Below are 25,407 nucleotides of genomic sequence, written 5' to 3'. Positions count from 1 at the left end.
TCCTTGGTTCTAGCCCCGAACGGCTCAGAGTACGGCTCGCGGCTGTCTGCGTCTCATCTACTCGATCTTGATCTCGATCTCTCCTCTGCCGGTTTGCCCTTGTCTGACCAGCTTGGGACCTCTCGAACTGCTCGCCGACATGCTGGTGTGCCCTCATCTCCTCGTCACGGGGTCCATGGTTAGGGCCTTGATTCAAGTTGATCTGCCTGAGTAGCTGGCCAATCAGGTTGTTCTGATCATCGACCTTCTATGTGAGTTGATCGACCCGTGAGTTAAGGTCCACCTGACTGCGCGGGTCAAGTAGAGTGCTGTGCATCGGGCCCGACGACAAATGGGCTAGGGCTCCATTAGATGCGTACACAGGTGCATATGTCGAGTGTGATCGCAGAGGAGGGAGAGAGTGGATCTGCTCCAAGACTGGGATGACGTCGGAGTAGCCATGGGGCTGAGCAGCAAATCCGATAGTTGAGTGGTGTGGGCTGTGCTACGACGGCAGGACAGCGGGGCAGAGCAGCTCCTGTAATCGGCGCTGGCAACTGCAAGGCTGTGGAGGTCCCGGGGTCATGTGGCGGCTGTTCTGCAATTCCAGCAGCTGAATGAGGCTGCAAAGCACTGGAGGACGACTGCAAGGCGTTGGCAGCCACGATTCCGTGCGGTTGCATTGAGGTTTCCACCACGAAACCATGAGATGGGCCCATCGTGGTGGCGTTACTCTTCGTACGTCTTGTATCAACCATGGTTGTCCGAAAAAATGTGTGAAAGATGGATTTGGAGCACGCTTTGAATATACCTCGTGCTCTCAATGAAAGCACCAATTTGTTTGTGCAAATAATCTCACGGGAGAATATTCGCCCAAGATTCCTTCGTCTTCTCCGCCTCTCTTTCTCCCTGCAAAACAGATCAGAGTAAAAGGACCACACCCGGGAGGTGTTGGCCAAAGGCCTTCCGATGCCTAAGTTAGGTAGGGTATTTCAAGGAAAACCGGGTGGCCGGAGCCCCGTGTGAGAGAGAGAGAAAGAGAGGAGGTGGCTAGGGTTTTTGAGAAATAATTTATGCAGAGTTTCAGTAGGAATTTTGACGTACCTCTACCATTGTGTGTGGCTATGCTTTTATAGTAGTCTCGGAGGCTAGGGTTTCAGAGGAATAATTCCGTAGATGGAAGGGAATTATTCCTCCCCTTTTTAGAATTGATTTGATTAATTAGGGATTTGATCAATTAGGGTAAATCAAATCCCTAATTGTGGTAGGTATCAAATCAAATCCTGACTTAAATGGGTAACTCCTCATTTAATTGGAAATTGGGGTAGGAATAGAATTATTTCTCGACCTGAGTAAGTAATATTCTATTTAATTGGGTAATCCCCAATTAAATTGAATAATTCCCAATTAGGTCAAATAATCCCCAAATGGAAGGAATTATTTGACCTAGGGTTTTGATTTAATTAGGTTCCCACAATTCTGATTATATTTATATATATCTTCTTACAAATGTTTGCACTAACCAAACTTCATCATAAGCCTTGAAAAGACTCCAAAATGATGTTTTCCTCAAATCATTAAAAACGTTAAAAAATGACCCAAAACCAGATTTGTACTGAATTTTTCCCAACATTTTCCTATTCAAAACCATACGAGCTACAAAAATAAAATAAAAAGTACATATCCAATGTCATCATTTAACATATAGCTAAACTTGTATTCAAACAGATTGCAATTTTATACTTAATAGTTATGCATATAATTTAAAATGAAAAGAACAAAAAAACAAACTTAAGTCATTATGTAGGCTTTTTTGATTGATTGCTCTACACTATACATGCAAAGGGCATCGGCAAGGGCTCAGCCTTCGGTTGACGCCCTTGCCGATCATATCAAATGTAGGCACACATATGCCCTAGGACACGTGGCGGCTCCACAAAGGATGCCAATGAAGCCCACATCGAAAGATCACCTCAAGTAGGTCTCCCACATTTCTCCTTTATAAATAGGGCCCTTGTCCAACCTCAAAAGGTAATAGCAATTTGGCTTCTGTACCCATACTCTACCGAATTACTTACTCCTCTCATACTTAGCTAACTTAAGCATTGGAGCGCCTTCATCCGTTAACACACCGATACCAAGGTCTTCACCCTTGCACTCTCCTTTTGTAGATCTCACTCTGCTTGCAGAAGGGAACTCCATTACCGAAGGCAAGCCATCTCTAAATTGGGTCCAAAAATAACAATGTTCATACCACCTCCGAAAATAGAAAAAGTACATACCCAGTGTCATCATTACCCCTATAGTCAAACTTCTATATAAAAAAAACCACCTTGCACCTTACCTTCACTACAATATACTTGCAATTTACCTACTTGTTCCCGTAAGTACTCTACTTCTCCCGCATTATCTACGTAGGTGACATACCAAGAAGGTAAAATATTCATCATAGACATGGTATCTTTGCTACCAAGGTTTTTTTTTCCTAATCCCCCGGTTTACATATAAAAACTGTTTATAACAAATCATCAAATCACATAAAACCAAAAAAAAATATTCTAGGCATTCTTGATCTTGTGATGCTTTTCTTTCTTTTTTGCAATTTACCTACCAGTTCGCTTAAGTAATCTACATTTCTCACACTATCTACGTTGGAAACATACACAAAAGGTAAAATATTCACTGTAGATAGGGATGTATTGATAGAACCTTCTTTTTTCCTTATCCCCTGTTTACATATAAATTTTTTTTTTATAACAAATCATCAAATCACATATAACTGAAGAAAAAAAATCCAATCATTCTTGATCTTGTGATGGTTTTCTTTCTTTTTTGTTTCAGGCTACAACAATTTACCTACTACAAAAAATACTGAGGTACTACTATATTGCGTCTCATATTTGTGAGTTCAAGAATCAAAGGTAGTACCTACCACAAGGTAAAATAACATCACAAATCACTTGTGCATTCACCTAGGAATTTCGTCAAATACATAATGTGCGTAACAAAAACACGAGCCCAACTTTTGGGTCATCGACAGATTATGGAAAACATAAACAAATATTCAACAATATGAAACTCTGGAACAAACAGTCAAACAATAAACTGATGGGGCTCCATGGAATTGCATAATTTAGGGGTAGATACGATCACATAAAGGATACGAACAAAAAGTGCTAAAAATTCAAAACACATGAACCGTAATTTACTTGCAATATGCAAGGCAGACCATACAAGCTTGTCACGTCAGTTCCAGAATAGATTGTTTCAGTCACTGTCGTCTTTTCTTAGCGATTGGTTTGATGAATAGAATGTACCTACGAACCCAGAATTTGAACAACAGAGACATTGGAGAGGAATCTGACAATGGTTTCAATGATGGGAAACGATCAAGGCTGAAAAGGTGGTAAATTGAATTTGTCGTGAATGAAATGGTCGTTCCCAGTGATTGAAAACCATCAGGATGCGTATCATGTATATACGTAGAGTATTATGAACTCTTATATCTTGCAGGGTATTCAGTTTGAATTTGGGTTTTCCATATAGATTTATAGATTGATGGGTTTGTGTCTAGAGAATATAAATTGTAGGGGCTTATATTGGACTCTCTAAAAAAAAAAAAAAAAAATTTCTTTTCAGTACAAGCGATTGGGGGAGGGGATTTATATAAATATTCATTGGGTGCGTGGAGCTTTCAAACCTCTACCCACATGAGTGAAGGTGAAAGAGTTTAATCAATTGAGCTATACCCTACTGGCCATCAATAATTTTATAGACTTCTATGAAATCTTAATTGAATATTCAACCTACAAATTGATCATGTCATTACGCAGTCTGTCATGGGAGTTGTTAAGTGATGACGTGGCATATCAGACATGGCTTTTTTTTTTTGCCAAAGTGGATAATTTCTGACCCACAAACCCAAAGTCCAAACCCACGAACCCCAAAATGGAGAACAAAAACCCCAAATTGACATCTTCATCTCGCATTCGACCTGAATGAAGCCCTAAATCCAATTTCAAATCTAAATCAAAATAGGCGCCCTTCTGTAGTTGTGGTCAAAGAGCCCGCGTTTGCAAGTCGTGGACAGACACAAACCCAGGCCACCATTTATGGGGTCGCACGAACTATGGGGTAAGTTTGTTGTGGTTAGATTGAATGGGTTGATATTTTCAGAGGTTACAATTGCTAATTAGGGCTTACTCGTGTCTCTCTACAGAAATCAAGAAGATGCGCCTTCTTCCACTGGATTGATCCCAAGATGTGCAAAAGGTCGAGGAATGTGAAACATGGGCTTCTGAATGTTAGGTATATGCCTTAGAAGCCAATATAAAAATAGAATACTCTAAGGATATAATATAGCTAATATAATCAAAGGGGCGCGAATGTTACTTTAAGATGCATAACGTACACAAAGTAACAAGTTCATTAATAAAGATATGAATGGAAACAGTCTAAATAAGTTAAATTCACGAGACCTTTCCATCATAGAAGTATCGTATCCTAAAAAGGTTCCTAGTCATAGGATCACCAATTGGACAATGGTGAATCGCAAAGACTGATACACACTATGCTTGCTAGTCTCAAATTATTCATGTAGAGACACTGAGACATGTGTGTACGCTCTATAGAGATAGAGTTTACTAAACGCGATCAACTCAAGAATTCTTGTATGGAAGTCTTACTCACAAGTGTCAAACAAAGAATTCTACATTATGATAATGCATATTAGTCCTTAGACTTGAGACATCACAGTTGTTTTGTGTATGAGTTATTTTTCTTTGAGGGCACCATACAGTTATATCAAAAGGTTGCGACTTAAAGATGTTTCTCAGGATACTCAGCATGTGCACAGAGGCATGTGAATGTACAACAAGGAATCTCTACTCTTAGTAGGAAGAGAGAATACTCTAAAGATATGATACGTTGAATCTTTGGCCAAAGTACAGGATGAGAATTGGAACAAGAAAGTTTGCAATTGCATCCAAGTGAATCATATAACCTAGAGATGTCATGTTAGAGATTTGACACAAGTTAACCATATCCCAACAACACAACATAGAGTATTGTAATAAAGAATGACCGAATTGCATTGTAATCACAAACTGACTAGGTTTTCTAAATGAACTCTATTTAGCTTGGGTAGTCATGACATACTGCTAGGTGTCACTCATGGTTTGTGAAAGCCCTATAAGCAAGGTCTAAAATATCGGTGATATCGGAAATATTGATAGTCCAAAAACACGGAAATTTCGATGGAAATATCGGGATATTATCGATATCGATAAAAATTGAATAAAAACCACGGAAATTGTAAGAAAAACTTGGAAATTTTTATTGAAACTTTGGAGGATGCTTATTTAGTCAATTATCTATTAGTTTATCACAAAAAATTGGAAGGAAATGCATTGCATGATGGATTTAACAAATTTAAGTTGATTATATAGCAAGCTGACAAACACTGTGAGTGTAGAAAATATGTAGTAATTAATGAAAGAAGATTAAACACACCACAATCATTTATATATAAAAATTTACTACAATATTTTACATTTTATACATTACATGGTATGATACATAAATGACTTAGTACCACATAGAGTTCCTATGAGGTTCAAAACTTTCACTATCTTCATCATCTCTATGTGTAGAGTAAGTGTATTGTGAAGAGTAGTCATCGAATGATAAATCCCCAAAATAAGAGACGGCATGGTAACCTAACTATATGTATAGAAATATGACTACAACTAATTAGTTAGGTGTGTGGTTGAATGGTGGAGTGAATGAGTAAGTTGAAACGTGGTGAGTAGTTGAAAAGTTGAAGCTTGAAAACCAGCTCGCAAGTAGTGTATTATATATACTATATTACATAGATTGTAATCACAAACTGATGACCAGTGTAGTGGTTAAGAGGCTGCAGTTTTTCGGAAGGGGGCTGGGTTCGAGCCCCAGCGTGCGCAGATGTGTGAGTGAGTTTACATGTTTAATTTTATCGGCGAAAATATCGATATTTAATACGTTGCCTATAAGTACTAATTATAATTAGCCTTCACTAATAGGGAGATTTATATAGAGGGATACAATTCACATTCGATATAGAAGAAACCATTCTTACTCACGACCTCACTAATTAGAACCTATAAGATTGCACACCCTAATTAAACTAACCAGATTAGCTTAATGAATTAATTAAAGTTATGGAAGTTTAGTTTTGCTCCTACATGACTTAAACATTTATAGGAAAAGGGTATACTAGTGTTGAGGCCCAAAAAATTCAAGACTGGGCCCAAATATATTTCTAACCCAATACGACACCTAACTTGGGAAGAAACCCAACTTGGGTACACAAGAGTTTGTCATATGAGCTTGAACACGTGCCACGCCAAGCAAATAAGCAACACGCCACGCTACAAACTTAAGTGGACCTAAGCAACGCAAATGCCTGGGGCTTACTGAGCGGGTTGTGGTATGGATGGTTACGAGTTTTCATGAGGCCCATTGATGAGCCGAGAAATGGAAATTTTGGGCTGCTTGGGAGCCCCGAAACTTAAGCCCATTTCTTGAGCTCAAATATGTGGGTAAGCATAAAGGAGAGAAAATAGCCCAATACTTTAGGAAAAATAACCCAATACTCTAGGAAATTAGCCCATTCCCTTAATGGGTTAACCCATCACCTTAGAAAGACCCATGCAACCAAGGAAAATATCTAAAAGTCTCCAGCACATGGCTGGAGACAAAAAAACAACAAAAGCCAAAGGTTACCTATGTATGCAGGCTACTGGGAATCTCCAGCACATGGCCAAAGATAAATCCCAACACAAGCTATCCAAAAAAACAAAGGATACTTGAGCAAAACACCCTTTAGACCAGCGCCATTACCCATTCTTTTCTCCTACCAGCTCTTGCCATGAAATAAGGGAGGAAAAAAGGAGAGATGGTAGCCAAAGATAGGAGATTGCCACGGGGACAGCTGGGGGAAGACTCTAGAGCTCCCAAAAATCTTGTCTCTGTGTATTTGGATTTAGGGAGATTTCATAAAAAGAGATTGAATTCGAAGGAAGAGAAGAGAAATGGAGGAGAAGACTTGGCAAAATTGGAGAAAACCAACTAGGGTTTTCTTGGGAAGAAGGAGCTTCTAGCGCCTATAAAAGGGAGGCACCTTCTACCCACCAAAACAACTTGGAAAAGGCAAGCAACACACATCCAGAGAGCAAGCTTCATCTCTTATCCCTTAAACCTCTGCAATTTTGAGCCCCATTCCTCTGTCGTCTCCCATTTTCTCCTCTGGTAAATCGTTCCAGAGCTTGACAGAGCTTTCGTCAAGCTGCTGAAAACTGCTCAACACACCTATTGTTATTCCCTCATCTCTCTCTCTTCAACGAACTCCTTTAGAACCCATTCCCCCTTGCCTTAAAAACTCTGTTTCTCATAGGAAATCACAGCTCTCTCTCTCTCTCTCATGAATGCTCAGATCCCATGCCACAAGCTTCTCATGCCAAGCCAAGAATTTATCTGTAAGCAACTGTTGGTTTTATTGGTGAAGAATACCAGGGTGTTTCCTAAGGCTCAGCTACCCTTTCAAAACACTCATGGGGTCTGATCCTTGAACTCAGACTCAAGGGGCAATTTCATACATTTGGCTCTTTACAGTAGCCCAGACCCATCAATAGTTGCCGGAACGGAAAAGCCCCTACATAAATTGGCGACTCTGTTGGGGATCAGGCCGTTATCTTCACCAACGCCTCTGAAGAAGAAGACCAGAAGTAATAAACCAGAGAAAATAAAGAGATAAGAACATTCCCTTTTTTCCCCCCTTTTGTGGCTATCTACTTTGTTGAACAAGCATAATAAGGGTGACTGACATGTGCCTTTTGCTTGTGTCTTAGATCTCCATTCTCAAGTAAAACCAGATCTTGTACGAGGACTGGGGGCTTAGGCAAATCCATCATTCATGTCATTGAGCGAACTACGCATGCAAACTCCAAAATACTTGGGGGCTCCATGCCAAGCAAATATATATATATATATATATATATATAAGGAGCCAAAATGCCTATCCAAATGACTTGGGGGCTTTCTGCCAATTGAAAAAAAGAAAAGAAAAGAAAGGTCAAGCACAAGTACTTCAAAGTTTCTCATGCTAAACCAAGCTATACCTCGATTCCAAGAGTTGTGTGATTCAACATTATTCACATCTTCAACCAAGTCCGAGCTATATACATTCATTCATCACTGTTTCCACCACTTCTAATATCTTAAACATTCTCTAGGCACTTGCCTTATTTCAAACCTTCTTAGCCCCTGCCCGATTTCAAACATACTGCCAGTGTTTGTGCTTCATAACCTCTAGAGCTCATTCCATTCTTACAACAATTAAACAATCTCATTGCACCTCTAAAAGAACACTCGAAGTGACCTCAACGACTAGCTTGTTCTCCTTATGCTTTGGAACCTCTCAATCAAGTTTGAAAAAATATAGAGATGCTAGATTCATCCATTCTCCCACAGCAACAATTCAACAAACTCATTACATCCTGAAAGAAAACTCGAAGCAGCCTCAACAACTAGCTTGTTCTTTATCTCACCCAAAATCTCTTTGGTCAAGCAATTCAAATCTTCCATAAGCCTTCACATTGCAAGTCAAGATGAAAAACTCACCTTTATTCTATCAAGTTCCTAGCAAATCAGTAAGAAGATGACATCTTTCATGCTTTGGAGCCTCTAAATCAAGCTTGAAAAGGAAACAAGAGAATACGTTGGCCAAAAATCAGGTGCCGGAAGGGAACTCGTAAACAAAAAGGAGGCGCAGGAAGCATAATCGTGATTGAAGCATAATTTCTTCCAAGACAAGTTGCACGCAACCAAAACTCACCTTCATGCTATCAAACCCTAGGCAAATGAAACTTCTAGTGCTTTAGAGCCTCTTAATCAAGCCTGAAAATGATACATTAGCTAAGAATCAGACGTTGGAGAGAGATGCTTGTTTTATGAAGGTGAATGCTTTAACACTTGCATGCTTTCATTTTCTTTGAAGAAACTCATGCAAAGTAGAAGATGATGCATGAGCAGCAAGAAAACTCATGAATCAAGCATTTGAAAAATTCACATGGCATAATACCAATCCACATGCCAAGCAATCACATTCCATTCAAGTATTCCAAGCAATTCAGGGATTTCAAGCAAATTGAAGAACTCATGCTCTTACGACAATACCATTCAACATCACGCTCTCACGACAATATTGCTCGAGAACATGCTCTACCAATGCCCAGATCAACATTCAATGCCTAGAGAAAGGATATGCTAAATTCTCAAACAAAAGCAACATGCCAAGCAAAACTTATACACAAGCTTTCCAACCATTCTAGCTGGAACATCCCACATTTGGAAAATCTCTAGAAATCAAGTTTACAACCAACAAATCCCAAACTTTCCAGATTAGAACTAGACATATCAAGCTTCATTTTTTAAATTTCATTGCATTTAGAGCTAGGGAACCATGTCAAACAGATTCCCAAAACATGCTATGCAGCTGCACAATTCCAGCAGCTTAGCCCTTTGAAATTACACCAAAAATTCATTTTTCCTTCAAACGGTACAAGACCAGTTCCAACACAGCCATTGAGAAGTCTGTTTTCATATCCAACTTAGATTCCAAGAGAAACATTTCGAAAGTTCAAAGAATAGCCCACAAGTTACTTTGAGATATTTTGACAAACACTTGGCATGCATTACCCAAGTGAGCTTGTTTGACTCTTGTTTATCACCAAGCTAGAATCCTAAACCAGAAGTTCAACCTCAGAATTCGATTTCTAGTTCACAAATTCTGGGAAATACAGAGGAATTCAAGCATTCAAGCATAGAAAACAAGCATGCAGCAAAGGCATCAACATCAATTCAAGAACATGCTTCAGAAAAATGAAGGTAGAGAACACTACAATGGTTGGATGATCTTCAATTTTGGATATGTTATAAATGACATAATTTTGAGCACATTTTGTGAAGCAAGTGCAATCATCTGAGCATCATAAATTAAAAACACATGTAGAAGCAGAATCTGCAGAAACTCACCAGCCATGGATGAACACAGAAGTTGCAGACTAACTTTGAGGCATCAGAAAAATTCAAACAATTCTCAAATTTTTCCAGGCTAAAGTACTCGAGCAGATGAACAACTTTTATCAAGGAAGTTTTCTGATCTGAGCTTTAAAAATCTGACTTCTGTACCGATGAACAATACCCACCGGTTTGGGTCTTGAAGAAGAAAGAAGAGTGAGAGAAAATCAGAAAATAAAGCATGCCATGCCAAATGAAAGGAAAAGATAGCAGCCACTTACAAAGAACTCAAGCTGTTGTAAGCCAAAATATGCTTGCAATAACCAAGATTCAAGGCAAGCAAAACATGGATGATAATGATGCGTTGTACGAGATGCTCTTGGAAAATAACACAAGCTCTATATTCATGCTGCCAGAAGAGTGAACCCTCATGCCAGACCAAGCTATATCTTGATTCAACTCAACCATTAGATTATCCACATCCTCATAGCAAATCCAAGCTAATCATGTCAAGCCAAGTCACGTTTTTCGGGGACCTATTCCATGCCAAACAAAACATTTTCCAGCACCTGCCCTATTTCAAACATCCTTCCAGCATACACTCTGTTTCAAACATCCTCCCAACATACACTCTGTTTCAAACATTCTTCCAGTATCTAGCCATCATGTCGCATGCTAGCACCTTCACTGAGGTTTTGTTCACTAAATTCAAAGTGTTCGGAGGCTGGTGCTGTAAACTCAATCACAATGGTGAATCAAAGCTCATTGCATCTGCAACTCCAAGATTGGATCATCACCATCCACTAGCACGGTTGGCTCATGTCAAATGACATCCACCATGCTAAATGTCCCAAAAGCTATATTAAACCACGCCACCTTAGCTAATACCAAGCGTACATGCCAATATCAAGCATACAAGCATACAAGCCAAAGCCAAGCGTACAAATCAATACCAAGCATACAAGCTCAAATCAAGCATACATGCCAATGCCAAGCATCAAGCCAAAATCAAGCGTACACGCCAATGCCAAGCATCCAAGCATACAAGCCAAAATCAAGCATACACGCCAATGCCAAGCATCAAGCCAAAATCGAGCATACACGCCAATGCCAAGCATCAAGCCAAATACTAAGAATACATGCCAATACCAAATATGCACGTCAAAACCAAGCGTGCAAGCCAATATCAAGCATACAAAACTAATATCAAACACACAAGGCAATGCAACTCTTAACCATGCAAAATCAAGCCTCTCTAGTCACTCAAGAAAATAAATCATGCAAGTTAAGTTATTTTGAGCTAATCCACCAAGCATTTTCTTCTCTGTCATGCCACAAAATAGGCCAACTCTTGGTAACTCTAGTAAGTGACCTCAAAATTACAGTGTCTAAGAAAGTTCTTCAACGCAACACCCTCGATGTTTAAGAAGGATTAGGTTTTAAGCGGGACCATTGCTACCCCTCCAACCTTCCGGGAGAAAAACTTGGCTATAATTTCAGAGACCCGTAACTGGTTATCCTTGAGTTGCTCCTAAACCCATGCCAAACCATGCCATGCCATGCCACTGCGATTTATTTTGGGCTGGAAATTGATTATTTGGACCATTTCAATACACATTCATGGCCCCAATAATCAAGGCGGCTAATGTTGAGGCCCAAAAAATCCAAGATTGGGCCCAAATATATTTCTAACCCAGTATGACACCTAACTTGGGAAGAAACCCAACTTGGGTACGCAAGAGTTCGTCATATGCGTTTGCACACGTGCCATACCAAGCAAATAAGCAACAGCCACCCTACAAGTTTAAGTGGGCCCAAGCCACCCAAATGCCTGGGGCTTGTTGAGCAGGTTATGGTATGAATGGTTACAAGTTTTCATGAGGCCCATTGATGAGCCGAGAAATGGAAGTTTTGGGCTGCTTGGGAGCCCCGAAACTCAAGCCCATTTCTTGAGCCCAAATATGTGGGTAAGCATAAAGGAGGGAAAATAGCCTAATACTTTAGGAAAAATAGCCCAATACTCTAGGAATTTAGCCCATTCTCTTAGAAAGGCCCAAGCAACCAAGGAAAATATCTAAAAGTCTCCAGCACATTGTTGGAGACAAAACAACGACAAAAGCCAAAGGTTACCTATGTATGCAGGCAGCTGGGAATCTCCAGCACATGGACAAAGACAAATCCCAACACAAGCCATCCAAAAAATCAAAGGATACTTGAACAAAACACCCTTTAGACCAGTGCCATTACCCATTCTTTTCTCCTACTAGCTCTTGCCATAAAGTAGGGGAGGAAAGAAGGAGAGATGGTAGCCAAAGATAGGAGATTGCCACAGGGCCAGCTGCGGGAAGACTCTTGAGCTCCCAAAAATCTTGTCTCTGTGTATTTGGATTTAGGGAGATTTCATAAAAAGAGGTTGAATCGAAGGAACAGAAGAGAAATGGAGGAGAAGACTTGGCAAAATTGGAGAAAACCAACTAGGGTTTTCTTGGGAAGAAGGAGCTTCCAGCACCTATAAAAGAGAGGCACCATCTACCCACCAAAACAACTCGGAAAAGGCAAGCAACACACATCCAGAGAGCAAGCTTCATCTCTCATCCCTTAAGCCTCTGCAATTTCGAGCCTCATTCCTCTATCTTCTCCTATTTTCTCCTCTGGTAAATCGTTCCAGAGCTTGACAGAGCTTTCGTCAAGCTGCCGAAAACTACTTAACACACCCATTTTCTCCTCTAGTAAATCGTTCAATTTTCCTATTTTTCTTCTCTCTTTTTTTTCCGAAAAAATAAAATTTAAAAATGATTGAACTGAAAATTGGATGAAATGTTGGGGATTTAGACGGTAGGGGGGAAATTGGAGAAAAAAAGAAGTTCATATCCTTAATTTTCTATTTTTTAAAAAAAAGAAAAAGGATAGGGGGTAAATTGAAAGTTAGGTACAAGTTAGGGGGCAAATCACTAGTATACCCATAGGAAAATGGACCTGATTGACTAGCAAAGTGTGACACATTATAGAATTAATGTGGTATACCAAAGTAGCCCAAAATGGCCAAGGGATGAGGGGGGTGCAACACATGGGCTCTTTAGTGGCACATGTGTGACAATATGTCTCTATATATTCATAGCCATATCACCACACCTCCTTAAGGTTTCAAGTTAGACATTTAGGAAGAAAGGAAACATCAAATCTCCCTCCCGATCACTCTCTTTGCCGGCCACCTAGAGGAAGAAGAGGCTAGCACCTATCTTTTCCTCTTGGTTCCTTATTCTCCTATTCTCCTCCATCCTTAGTGAAAATTCTTTAGGGAGGCATAACATCGTTGTGCCTATTTGGAGAGCAAAGTGGAGAACCAACATCAAAAGGACCAATCCCTCTACTTGAACATCATCCTTGATTTCAAGATATGCTCCAAGTGTATGTATTCCTTAATCCTCTCTAAATAGTTGTCTTAGAGAGTCTATGGTGTTATTTTTATAAACCTATAAAGATTGGGACCTAAGATGAGAATTGTATGAATCTCTAGCTATTTCATGGCTTCCGCTTTATTTTATTTCATATTTGATATGCATATGCTAGATGATTTGTTCTGTCATAGCTTCATGGAATTTTAGAAATCCCTACCCCCTAATTTTCCCTTCACTAAAAAGCTTGGTGAAGTAGGAAGAAGGGTAAAGAAAAGCTTCTAGGAGATTTAGGTTCCTGTGGGTTTTGCTACTAGGGTCATGGTTCACGATCTTTGTGCTTCTGTTGGTTCTGAGTGGGGAAGGATGCAGAAAAGATAAAACCAACCACAATGTGAGGCTATAACTAGAGTTTAGGTGGTTTCATGTGCATTGTGTATTAGTGAGCCACATTCGAAGTCCATGTGGATTTGTAAAATGCATTTTGGTATAATGAATTGCATTTGGTAAGGTTTTGTAAACTGCATATGGTGCAATGAATTGCATTTGGGTTTGTAAATAATTGCAAAGAAGAATTTGCCATCAATATGGCTGCATCCATTATATATCAAAGAATTTGCCTTTAGTTCAAAATACATCAATATTCATGTGCAAAAGACTATTGTTCACCCGTTTTCGTTGTTTGAGGTGGAAGGGCGAAGTTCCCCACTGGCTTGGAGACCCTTGTTGGTCGACAAGTCAGCTTTCTTTGGTGTGTGAGCGTGCCACTGGTAGCAATGTAAATTCTAGCAGACTTCTTTTTAGAGTGGATAACTTGCGCCCCAAGTTACTGACTTCTAAAACAAATGATTGTGAATTTGGGTGAGGAATATCTCCCAAGTAAGTTCTTTTCTTGCCTCAGACTGGTGAGGACTTTCATAATTTATCTCAGTATCAAATGGTTGTTCTGGCCAGAATAGATAATAATAAAGTGGACTGTTTCAGGCAGAACTGCCTTTTACAAAATTAAGAAGGGAGGAATCAACTCTAGAAAGACAAAAAGATGGCTGGAATCCCATTTCTGCCTGGGTAGAAACTTCTGATCCGGGCTGGACTGGGTATGTCTGTGCTGGACTGTGCTGTCAACGACTTTAGCTGCTTAGCTTCAGCCGTAAATCGATACCAAAGTTCAATTTTGGCAGAGCTTTAATCTACTTCAAGCCTTGGGAGACTTTTGAGCGGGCAGAACTGCAGCTTCTTCAGCTTGAAGGGACAGAAGTGGCTGGTCTCGAGGATTCAGCAAGCTGGAACTGTGCTGTAAAATTTGTTGAGATTTTCATATTTGTGAAAACTCAAACTATGTTTGTCTTGGCTTTCGCTGAACCAAATTTGTAACGAGAGGGATCTCGTTTTTAGAAGACTTATTTTCTAAGTCTGAACTTTGGAATTCTGATCTGAAGCTGTTTTTCTCTTGGGATCCAAGTGAGCTTTTTGGTTGTTTTCTTGTTTGTTTGTTTTTTTATTGATTGATGAATTGAGTATCCTTTGTTTCTTTGCCTACTTTCGTTTTTATAAGAGATCCTCCTAAGGAGGTAATTTTTAATCCTAAATAATGGGCGGCAAAAAGATCTCTTATAATGTAAAGTAAGAAGGGTTTCTTATCAATCAAGGCAGATAGGTTCTGAGCAGTCACCTCCTAAAGCAGTCCCTTCCCTGGTTTCCTGGGTGGCAGCTTTCTAATTCAACCAACGCCACCGTCTGTGTGGGCTTTTTTATGGCGGTTTGGCTCTTTTTCTTTTGTATTTTCTGAATAGTTCCCTGTTTCCCGTTCTAATTTGGAAAGCGTGATCCGTGAATTCCTTGGGAGATGGTGTATTGATTTGGAGCAGAATCTCGAACACAGATGGGTTTTTGATCTTCAATTGGCAGTGTTTCAGAGACGTCCCTCTCACATTTTAAACTTTAGTTGGAATTGCTGACTTTTTCAAAGTTGAGGCAATCACGTGGGTGTGTCTTTGATCCCTTGGGTTTGAACCTAACAAAAATTACGGGCTGATCTTTGAAGCCCATTTCGAAAGTTTCCACATTTGGGCTTTCTTTGGGCTGAAGCTTCGTTTTCAACATTTTTGGTGTGAAGCCCAATCTGTCTGGATCCTATTTTTGTTTCTCTCAAGTCTTTGGGCTGGGCAAGCAATTTTATCATGGGCCTGTCTTTTGGACTTGGGCGTGCCGAATTTGGGCCCAAACAACTACATCCAAATACATCCATACCCCTATGCATAATATATCCAAATAGATCCAACCAAGTATGCAAATGAGTAATCCAAAAACTACAACATGACTAATCCAAGTTACATCCAAACCTCAAATGCTCTAGGCAACCCTCTTTGCTTGTCCGAGATAAATGTCCACCCATGTTGATTCACAATTCCAACATCACTAGCCAATAGTTAAAGAAACCATGTCCATGAATCCCTAGTTTCCATCTCCACCACTACATAAGGTATGACCCATGTTTCATTATTGACATCAATTCCAATAGCAGTCAAGAATTGACTCTCATAGACTCCATTCAAATGACAACCATCTAATCCAATAAAATGCCTGCAATACTCCTTGAAGCCCTTCTTACAACCTCCCAAACAGACATATAACCTTTGAAAGATTGCATCACTTCCATTAAATTCACACTTCATCTTGGTGGTTGTTCCTAGGTTGCTCATTTTCAGTTTTTCACAATAATCCTAAAGCATAGTATAATGTGCATCCAAATTACCCTCTATCATCTCAAAAGTTGATCTCTTGGCTCTATATGCTTTCATGCGTGAAACCCCATTTGCCTACTTCTTTGAAGCAGCATCCTTGATTGAATGTGGAGGAATATTAAGCTTAGATTGGACTTTGTCAATGAATGTTTTAGTGAGCCACTTCACAGTTGCTAGGTTGTTATCCCAAACTAGTACAAATGTATGGATAGGATTGTATATTTTAACAACCAATATTTTATCCTTAGATGACTTGCAAAAGGCATATATGTTCCTAGGGCAATGCTTGGTGCTACAAAATATTTTTAGCTTGAACCTTGCATTTCTTTTATACCATATATTGTGTCCATACTTTAGTGAGTAAGTTTTGGTCTGTTGTTTGGATTTGGCTGCTCAGTTTCAGGCTCTTCTGCAACATTTTGGGCTGCTCATTCTTATTTTGTGCATGCTCATTATGCAATATTGGGGGCTTGCTCATTTGCAATACCCTAGGCCTTCTCATTTGTAACATTGAGGGCCTGCTCCTTTGCAACACCCTCGACATGCTCAATTGCAGCATCCTGGGCCGGTTCACCCTCATTTTAGGCATGCTCTCTTGCTTTCTCATTCTGGACCTCCTCTATTCCAATAGTCTCACTTCTAATAGAACCACCTTTAAACAAATATTGTGCAAATAAAATGTTTGATTCAACAAAGCCATCATCCTCTTTCATGACATATGTTGTGTCAATAACGCATGATTCTTCAGATGGGTCATCATCAGATGACTGAGAAGAATCACCAAGCTTCCTCCTTTTAGGCCTTTGTTTCACTCATTTCTTTTCTTTTGGAGAACAATTCCTTCTAGTGTGAATGCTTCCTTTACTTTTTTTTTTTTTTTTTTTTTTTTTTTTTTGCTTTTCTTACTGTCAACTAAAACATTTCTCCCTTTTCTAGCCTTATTGTATGCATCCCTTACCACTGCTTTGCCTTTTGAACCTTGAGTTGTTGGAGGAGCACTACATCCTACATCAAACTTATATGGCTCCTCATCTATTGTAGCAGATCTTGGTCCATTTCCACTTGGTATATAACTAGTGGATTGTCATCGAATTGTAGCAAGGTCATTGCATTTGATGGCCCATGTAGCTTATAATGGTACAAAATGATCCCATCCATATAACCCAAATGTTTAACCATCCAACCTATCTCAACCATAGACATCTTGTCCTTGTCAACATAGTCAATATATGTCATATCACCTTCTACATAGAAATTGTCACTAAATCTACCACCATGATACATTGTAATAGTGAAATGCTTGGGATCAGCTGCAAAGCACATAAGAACAAGCAATGAGACAAAAAATGAAGTACCAAATAGACAAAAAATGCAGTACGAATTTGGGATCACCTAAAAATGCATATGCAAACTCACATGCCTAACCTAACTTTCTACAGTGACTACTTTACCAACAAGACAAAGTCTCCTTTATTATAAAAAGAAGGCTTATTATTTAAAATAGCCTTTGAAACTTGGGTTAAATCTCATTTTGCATAATGAAAGTGACCCAAATATCCCATTTGACTGTGGTTTGTGTTTCACTTTGCCCATTGTCGTCAACTCCATTGCTAACCCCGTCAAAATTCTAACATGGAAGGATAATTTCATCTTTTCATCAACTTCGCAAATTGTGGAGCCTACCTTTATTCAAAGAATTTAAAAAAAAGATGCAAATACTAAAGAGTACTATGGTTTAAGGGAATTCAAACCCCTAACCTCCAATACCTAATAAATGATCTTTACCACTGGAGCAAGTTGTATTTTTGAGTAGCCTTTGTAAAATGATGATATTCATTATATTCTTAGAAGAATTTAAAAAATGTTATACTCTTCCTTCTCCATCAGCCGACTTTCTACTTTTTCTTTTCTTTTCTTTTCTGCTTCTTCTTCTTTTTGGTCTTCTTCTCTCTCTCTTTTTTTTTTTTTTTCCTTCTTCTTCTTCTTCATTTGAAAGTCATATTTAGGGAAGATGGGTAGAGGATAGTTGGGATTGTGTAATATGGGGTAGGGTATCAGTTAGCGGTTGCAATTTGGGGTGGGGGATTAATCGGGGTGGTTGGCTAAGGCTGGATGTGTTGGAGCTAGCAAGGTACAGGTTGGCCTTTTGGAGTTGTGTGGTTTGGGGTGGGTGTTTTGGGGTTGGTGAATGAATGTGTTAGAGGTGATTAGGTGGAGGTAGATGGTTGTGCAGTGGTGGGGTTTGTCCGAGAGGAGCATCTGTTGTGATAGGGTGAGTTTGTGGGCTGAGAGAGATGGGAGATGGGTGTTGAAGTGGGTTGATTTGGTAGGTGGGCTGAGGTCGCGATGGGGGTGCAAGAAGGTGGGAGAGGTGGTGGTGACATCAAAGTGAGGGCTAGGTGGAGATGGCTGGTATGGGTGGGGGACGAGGTTGTTGGTTAATTTTTTTTAAAATAATTTTTAATGTTTAAATTTTAATTATTTAAGAGAATTTTTAATTTTTTATAATGTTTTTATGCCATATGGGACAAAAAGATGAAATTACCCTTGCCACGTCAACAATTTTGACGGGGTTAGCAACGGAATTGACGACATGGGGCAAAGTGAAACGCGAAACCACGGTCAAATGGGGTTCATGGGTCACTTTCAGTTTCAGAGTGCAAAGTGATATTTGACCCAAATTTCAAGGGGCATTTTAACTAATAAACCTAAAAAGAAACCCTAATCCCTAAAAGGTAAGAAGCTACCCCCATTTCAAAACTTACCATAATTTGGCTCGACTTCTCCTTGAGGTTGACAAACCCACGCCATGGCCGACACGATAACCCTAAATTCAGCAAGATTCTCCTGCACTCAACATTATTCGAAGGCTTTTGTCAGTTCGAAATGTTTCTGCTTCAAAAGCTGAGTGAAAGGGAATCAGGTGATTAGGGATTTCAAGCCACATTTGGGGATTAAGGTTGAGGGTACACCAAATTTCAACACATGTCCCACAAGTGGGCTAGAAACCTAGAAATTATCCCCATCATCTTTTTAAAACATTCACCCAACACGAGTTGAACACACAAGCAAAAAAAAAAGCCACTTCGGATACACCACATCATCACTTAACGACTCCAATGATGGACTGGGTAACGACTGGCCAATTTGTAGGTTTTCCAAGAGTTCAGGTATGTGCTTGAAAATTTTAGATGGTTGGATACTTGCTTATAACGACCCCTAAAGTTTAGGTACTAATATGTAGTTTACCCTAAATTTTTTAATAAATTTTTAGTCCACATAGAGTACATAAAAGTGGATTTCTACCTACCACTTCAACAGTTATCATTTAACACACATATTAACGGTATGACTAACAAATATAGTTTTTTTTTTCCCCATAACTAAGTAAATACTTACGTGTGTGTGTTTTTCGTAAACTTATGCATCATTATTTCATTTTAGAACCTTAAATGAGCGAGACTATTATATTAAATTAATAAATTATTTAATAATTTTTTAGTCCACGTGGAGCACATAAAAGTGGATTCTACATTTAGCACTTCATCAGTTATCATTTAAAACACATATTAACGGTCCGACTACCTAATATACTTACGTGTATATTTTTAGTATATGAGTTTGTAGTCTTCGGATATCAATTTAAAACCACCCAAAAATATGATGTTTTTACGTAGTGAATCAACAAATTTATACCTTTTTACTTTCATTAGAGGAGTCATTTTTATATATTGAATAATATTTCCACATACAAAAATTTCTCTCATTGATGATGCCCTCGTAGGAAAGGGGTTTGCTGAGTCAAGGGCTTTAACAACAGATCCTCTCCACACCAACCCACTCTCTCACTCCCTACCATTTTCCTCGCTCTCTGTCTCTCTCTCTCTCTCCCCCCACTGTAGATACTCCCAACTTTCCACCAGCAACCACCGCAAAAATGGCGACGGTGGACTCCTTAATCCACATAGACATCACCACACTCTCTCAATCCGAGCTCCACGCCCTCTCCCTCTGCTCCTCCTCCTCCTCTGCCTTCAACCTCTTCGGGGCCCAAGACCTCGTCGTCCCCAAAATCGACCGATCTGTCTTCAACGAGAGCGCTGGCTCCCGCCGCCAGACCTATTCCCGCCCTCGCCGCTCGCAGTCCGATGCCTCCACCGGCCACCGTCGCCGCGTCGCCGGCCTCCACGCCACCCCCAAGCTCTCCCCTGTCCCGCCCGACGACCCCGAGCGCAACGAGAACCACGCCATCATCGCCCACCTCAAGAACTTCATTTCCCAGGACCCCAAATTTGACCAAATCGACTTCGAGGCCACCCATACGGCGTCGTTTCCCATGCTGCTGGGCCCGAATCACGAGTTGAGGAACGGAATTGTGGGTTTTGAGGGGAGAGAGGACGAGGGTGTGAAGAAAAGAAAGCGGGGGAGGAAGCCGAAAGTGAAAGTCTTGAGCATGGAGGGTGAGGGCTATGTGGGTATGGAGATGGTGAACAAGAATGGCGCTGCGGTGGACGTTTCGGGTTTGGCGAATGTGGAAGACCCTTTTGGGGAGGAGTTAAGGAGGAGGACTGTGGGTTTGGAGACTGAGGAGCAGTTGTTGGGGTTTATGAGGGAATTGGGTGGGCAGTGGGGAAGTAGGAGGAAGAAGAGAAAGATTGTCGATGCAAATGAGTTTGGGGATGCGTTGCCGGTCGGTTGGAAGCTCTTGTTGGGGCTTAAGAGGAAGGAAGGACGTGCTTGGATATACTGCCGCCGATTCATAAGGTTTTACTTGGTTTTTTTCTTCTTCAGTCACTTATACTAGAGTATGCAAAAATGTCCATTGCTTTGCAACCATTGAGGTCTACATAGTTCTTGTTTGAATACACATATATATTCTTTTGGTTAGCATAAGCATTGACTTTGCTATGGCTATTTTTTTATGCTCTGTTTGTTTGAAAATTTCTTGTCCTCTGTTGATCATGGGAGTCTTGATTGTTAGAACTTTGTATGCATTTTCTTGTAGGAGCTCTTGGGTTTAGAGCTTTTAGTTGGTATGCTTATTTTCTTTTGGCTCGTTGTCACTTGAGAATGCTTCTCTTCTTTGGTTACATAGGTTATCTTAGCAGATCATCCTCGAGTAATGATGATCAAATTAGAATTATGTACCCATTATCACTGCCACTTACTAAAGAATTCTTGGGGCTACAAAGAGAGTTTCTGCGATATGTTTGGGATATGGTCACTTCGAGCTAGCATCTGCATTTTCTTGGTTGGTTGTAGAACTTGGCAATGACATTGAAAGATGTACAACGAAGCATTAATTCTGAATAGTTTGCTAAAGGCTAAATTTTTTTAATTCGATGGATATTGATTTACCAATAATTTAGTATAACTATGTAGCATGACAATCCATTCAAAGGAGATGTGGCAGTACTAGAGAAAGCAGAAATGTGGGTAGTATATCTGAAGAACATGCATAACTAGTTAACGGGTGGTTATTTATATTTGCTTTTCAGCATTTCTTCTACTTCATATCCTGTATTTTTGAGCTCTCTCTCTCTCTCTCTCTCTCTCTCTCATAGTTACAAGTTGCTTGATACTTTCCAGCCCTACTGGACAACAATTTCTGTCCTGCAAGGAAGTTTCTTCATTTCTCCACTCCTTCTTTGGTTTCAATAATGCGCGACAGCCAGATGGTCATGGGGGTGAGAACCTTCAGGAAGAGTGCATAATGACTACTGAAAACGTAAGTTTATATTTGTGCAGATGTTTTGGTCTATTGTACCTTGGTTTATAAATCTTCTTTAATAAGCTTTGTTTGGGGTGCAGCAGCATTCTGATAAGGATGGAGGCCGAAGGCAATATGTGAATTCCAGCTCTGCTCTAGTTGTGTCTACTATATCTAATGAGCGTGAGAAGGAAGTTAGCTTATCAGGAATGGAGAATCTTGCAGAGGTTCAGATACATGACCTTTTTGAATGTCACAAATGCAGTATGACTTTCGGTGAGAAGGATTCATATTTGCAGCATCTGTTGTCCTTTCACCAGAGGACTACAAGGAGGTATAGACTTGGTTCTACTGTTGGTGATGGTGTGATAATTAAAGATGGGAAATATGAATGCCAGTTCTGCCATAAGGTATTTCTGGAAAGGCGTCGCTACAATGGTCATGTAGGGATCCATGTTCGTAATTATGTGAGGAGGGTGGAAGAATCCCCAGGTCCAACGACTGTTCAAAAGAGAATAGAGTCTCCAAGCGGGGAAGGTTTTCCTTCAAGGATTTCTAAGATGGACGCTTTAATTGAAATTGCCCAAAACTCTATCCTAGAAACCTCAACTGCTGGACCTAATAATGAATCAAAATGTGGTCCTGCTGCCAATTCTCATCAAGAAATGAACATAGACTCCCCCCTCAGTGAACCGGACCTGGAAGGTAGCATGATTGGTAGGACTGCTTCAGATCAACATGACAGTGAGCATACAATAACTGATGGAAGTATGGAGGAAGCTGACGATCCTATGGAAGTTGTAGATATTAAGATGGATTCTGGTATGAATACAACTTCTATAGAGAAAAATGGCAAACCATCTGAAAGTTCTTTGGAGAAAGATGGTTTGGTCTTCACATCTGATGAGTTAGAGAAGTCTAGTACCAACCAGGATGGAGCTTCTCAGTGCCTGATACATGCTTCTTCGAATGACAAAATTATTTCTGAAGTTGTAGGCAATGAAAATTTGAATTTCACAAGTACATTAGAGCATCCCAATGCCGTTGAACTCAGTAATAACAAAAATAGTGAACCTGCAGTTGAGTTTGGTAGCAGCAATGATCATGGACCAGCTGATGATACTTTGATAGAGCCTGTACGCCAAGCTAATGAAGAAAATGAAATGCAAAGTGGGATTTCTGACTCCTTAATGTCTCTGGTGCAACCATTGGTCTGTTTTCCCACATCTAATGCAATATCGAATAAGGTATCAACAATTGCTGCCATATTTTGTCTTTTTGTGGTTTCCCAATACATTGAATACGCCTTAGTCGTGTTTAAAACTTTTTCTTCAAAACTAAGACTTAAAAATTTGCTAAAGAATTTATATTTGAAGAATATATCATGTTCTCTTTCCTGGATTCCAAGATTATGCTGATCTGTCCAAAATGTAGCAATTATATGAGTCTATAATTTTGTAGGAGTTGAGTCATCATTCTGTTGGTATGCTTTTCTTTTCTTTTTTTGCTTTTTGCTTGAATTTGTTTCTAAGTTGTTAGTATGTTGGCTGTGAGACTATTTAGTCTAGTGGCTTTCGTATGGTTTTTAATTTTATTTTGTCTGTTTCGCCTATCAAAATATTTGATTGATTACTGTTACTTCTAGGATTGCATTAATATGAACAGTAGAAAAAAGGAAATGGATGCTATATGCTCAACACACAGACACTTATAATAATAATTCTCTAATGGAGATGTCATTATTTTAAGAAAAGGACTACAATGTGGGACCTATCAGACAGTCTCATGATCCAAATAATTTGGTTTTCAGTTTCAAGGACTAGCGTTGCAATAGGTTTTAGCCAAATCAGAAACTCTTTAGTCATCTAAATGTGGTGAAGTAGATAGATGAACAAAGTGTTGATCATGATGATAAACTAAAGAGATTCTGATTTTGAGAGTTTGAAGAGATGATGCCTGAAAAAAAAGCCACTCAGCCCTATCTCCAAGTTGTTGATCGGAATGTGATGTGCCGGGTTTGGTTACATGGTTCAAATATAAGATCAGAGTAGACCCCTAACTAATTATATGTTTTAACTGTAAATCAATTATCATGCACGCTAAAATAGTGATATGTTAGGGCCTGTTTGATAACCATTTCAAATTTAGTTTTTAGTTTTCATTTTTTGTGCTAGAGTATTAGAGGAAAAAGAGGGAGAATGGAAGTGAGAATGAGAGTGAAGATGGGATTGATTGGGAAGATGAGAGGGAATGATGGGAGGGAGGAGTAACAAAAGTGAAAACTAAAACTAAAAACTGAAATCTATTTGAAATTGTTCTCACTTTTAAGTTTTGTTTTCACTTTTGTTACTTATCCCTCCCATCCTCCCCTCTCATCCTCTCTCTCAATTTTATCCTCATTCTCACTCTCATTTTCCTCTATACTCTAGCATAAAAAATGAAAACTAAAACTAAAATTGAAATGGTTATTAAACGGGCTCTTAGTTTGTTGGCAGGGACTCTTCTTTGACATGCCTATATTCCTTTATTCTGTGATATTTACTTTTGAAATTTGATTTTGTTCACTGTTTTGATTGGCAGGGGGAGCAGCATGTTAGCAGTGTTGGCCAGAGACATAACCATGAAACAGGGTTTGAGGAGCTGAGGCTGGATGAAATAGAACCTCTGAAGTATGGTTTTGCAGGTGGGCAAGAATCTCTTACAATGCAGGAGGTACCGATGGATTTGACAAATAATGCAGAGATGGAAAGGGCATTTGGCTCCTCTGTTCAGTTTGAACAAGAAGAAGTCATGCTAAGCATGGCTGCAAGCCATCAGCTTACATGTGTATGGTGCGGAGTAGAGTTCAACCATGAGGCTGCTGATTCTGAAATACAAGCAGATTCCGTCGGTTTCATGTGTCCAGCCTGCAAGGCAAAGATCTCTGGGCCACTCAATGTATAGGATAACGATGTGCCTGTGAATTCCAATCCACTCTAAACAGTGGCGTCCTATCATTCCATTGTGATTATTGTCATGGACGTCCGTTAATTTTATTTCCGCATGTAACCTTGCTATTTTAGAATGTTACCCAGTCCTTTTTTAGTTCTCAACCATAAGTATCAAATCATCTTTTACTTTAACCCTTTTCTGGTTTGGCTGATATTGAAGTTGCTAAGGCCCCATTCGGTAACGTTTTAAGGGGTGGTTTTCATTTTCAGAGAACAAAAATCAAGCAAAAATACATTCGGTGGCTCAAAAACAGAAAACACAGTGTATTTGTAGAAAAAAGTTGTTTTCATAAAAATAACTCACATATTATTATTTCAAATTGTACTACCAGACACGATTTTATTGTTTTTGTTTTCTGAAGATGTTTTTTACCTGACGCATTTTCATTTCCTGAAAATGCAAAATTCGTTTTTTTGTTTTCATTCTCTGAAAATATTCTAAAAAAACATTCTCCGAAAACGTTACCGAACGGGCCCTTTTTAGTGTGAATTGGCCTCATGAGGTCTTCCTATGTAAATGTGGATCTCAAATT

General features: G+C 39.5%; 1 protein-coding gene across 2 annotated transcripts; it reads left to right on the top strand.

The window, feature by feature from the left end:
- Nucleotides 19,938–25,006, top strand: LOC18766175. Of its 2 annotated transcripts, none has more exons than XM_020570301.1 (4): nt 19,938–20,938; nt 21,764–21,902; nt 21,989–23,131; nt 24,465–25,006. In XM_020570301.1, the coding sequence occupies exons 1-4, from the start codon at nt 20,112–20,114 to the stop codon at nt 24,825–24,827; spliced, it is 2,472 nt and encodes an 823-aa protein (XP_020425890.1). In that variant the 5' UTR covers nt 19,938–20,111; the 3' UTR covers nt 24,828–25,006. The 2 variants fall into 2 exon arrangements, with proteins under 2 accessions (XP_020425890.1, XP_007199668.1); XM_007199606.2 differs by having other exon boundaries at nt 21,986–23,131.

The sequence above is a fragment of the Prunus persica genome, chromosome G8, assembly GCF_000346465.2.
Source record: "Prunus persica cultivar Lovell chromosome G8, Prunus_persica_NCBIv2, whole genome shotgun sequence".
In the NCBI taxonomy this organism is placed as follows: Eukaryota; Viridiplantae; Streptophyta; class Magnoliopsida; order Rosales; family Rosaceae; genus Prunus; species Prunus persica.
The sequence above is the reverse complement of the archived record's forward strand: the minus strand, read 5'-3'. Positions and strand labels throughout refer to the sequence as shown.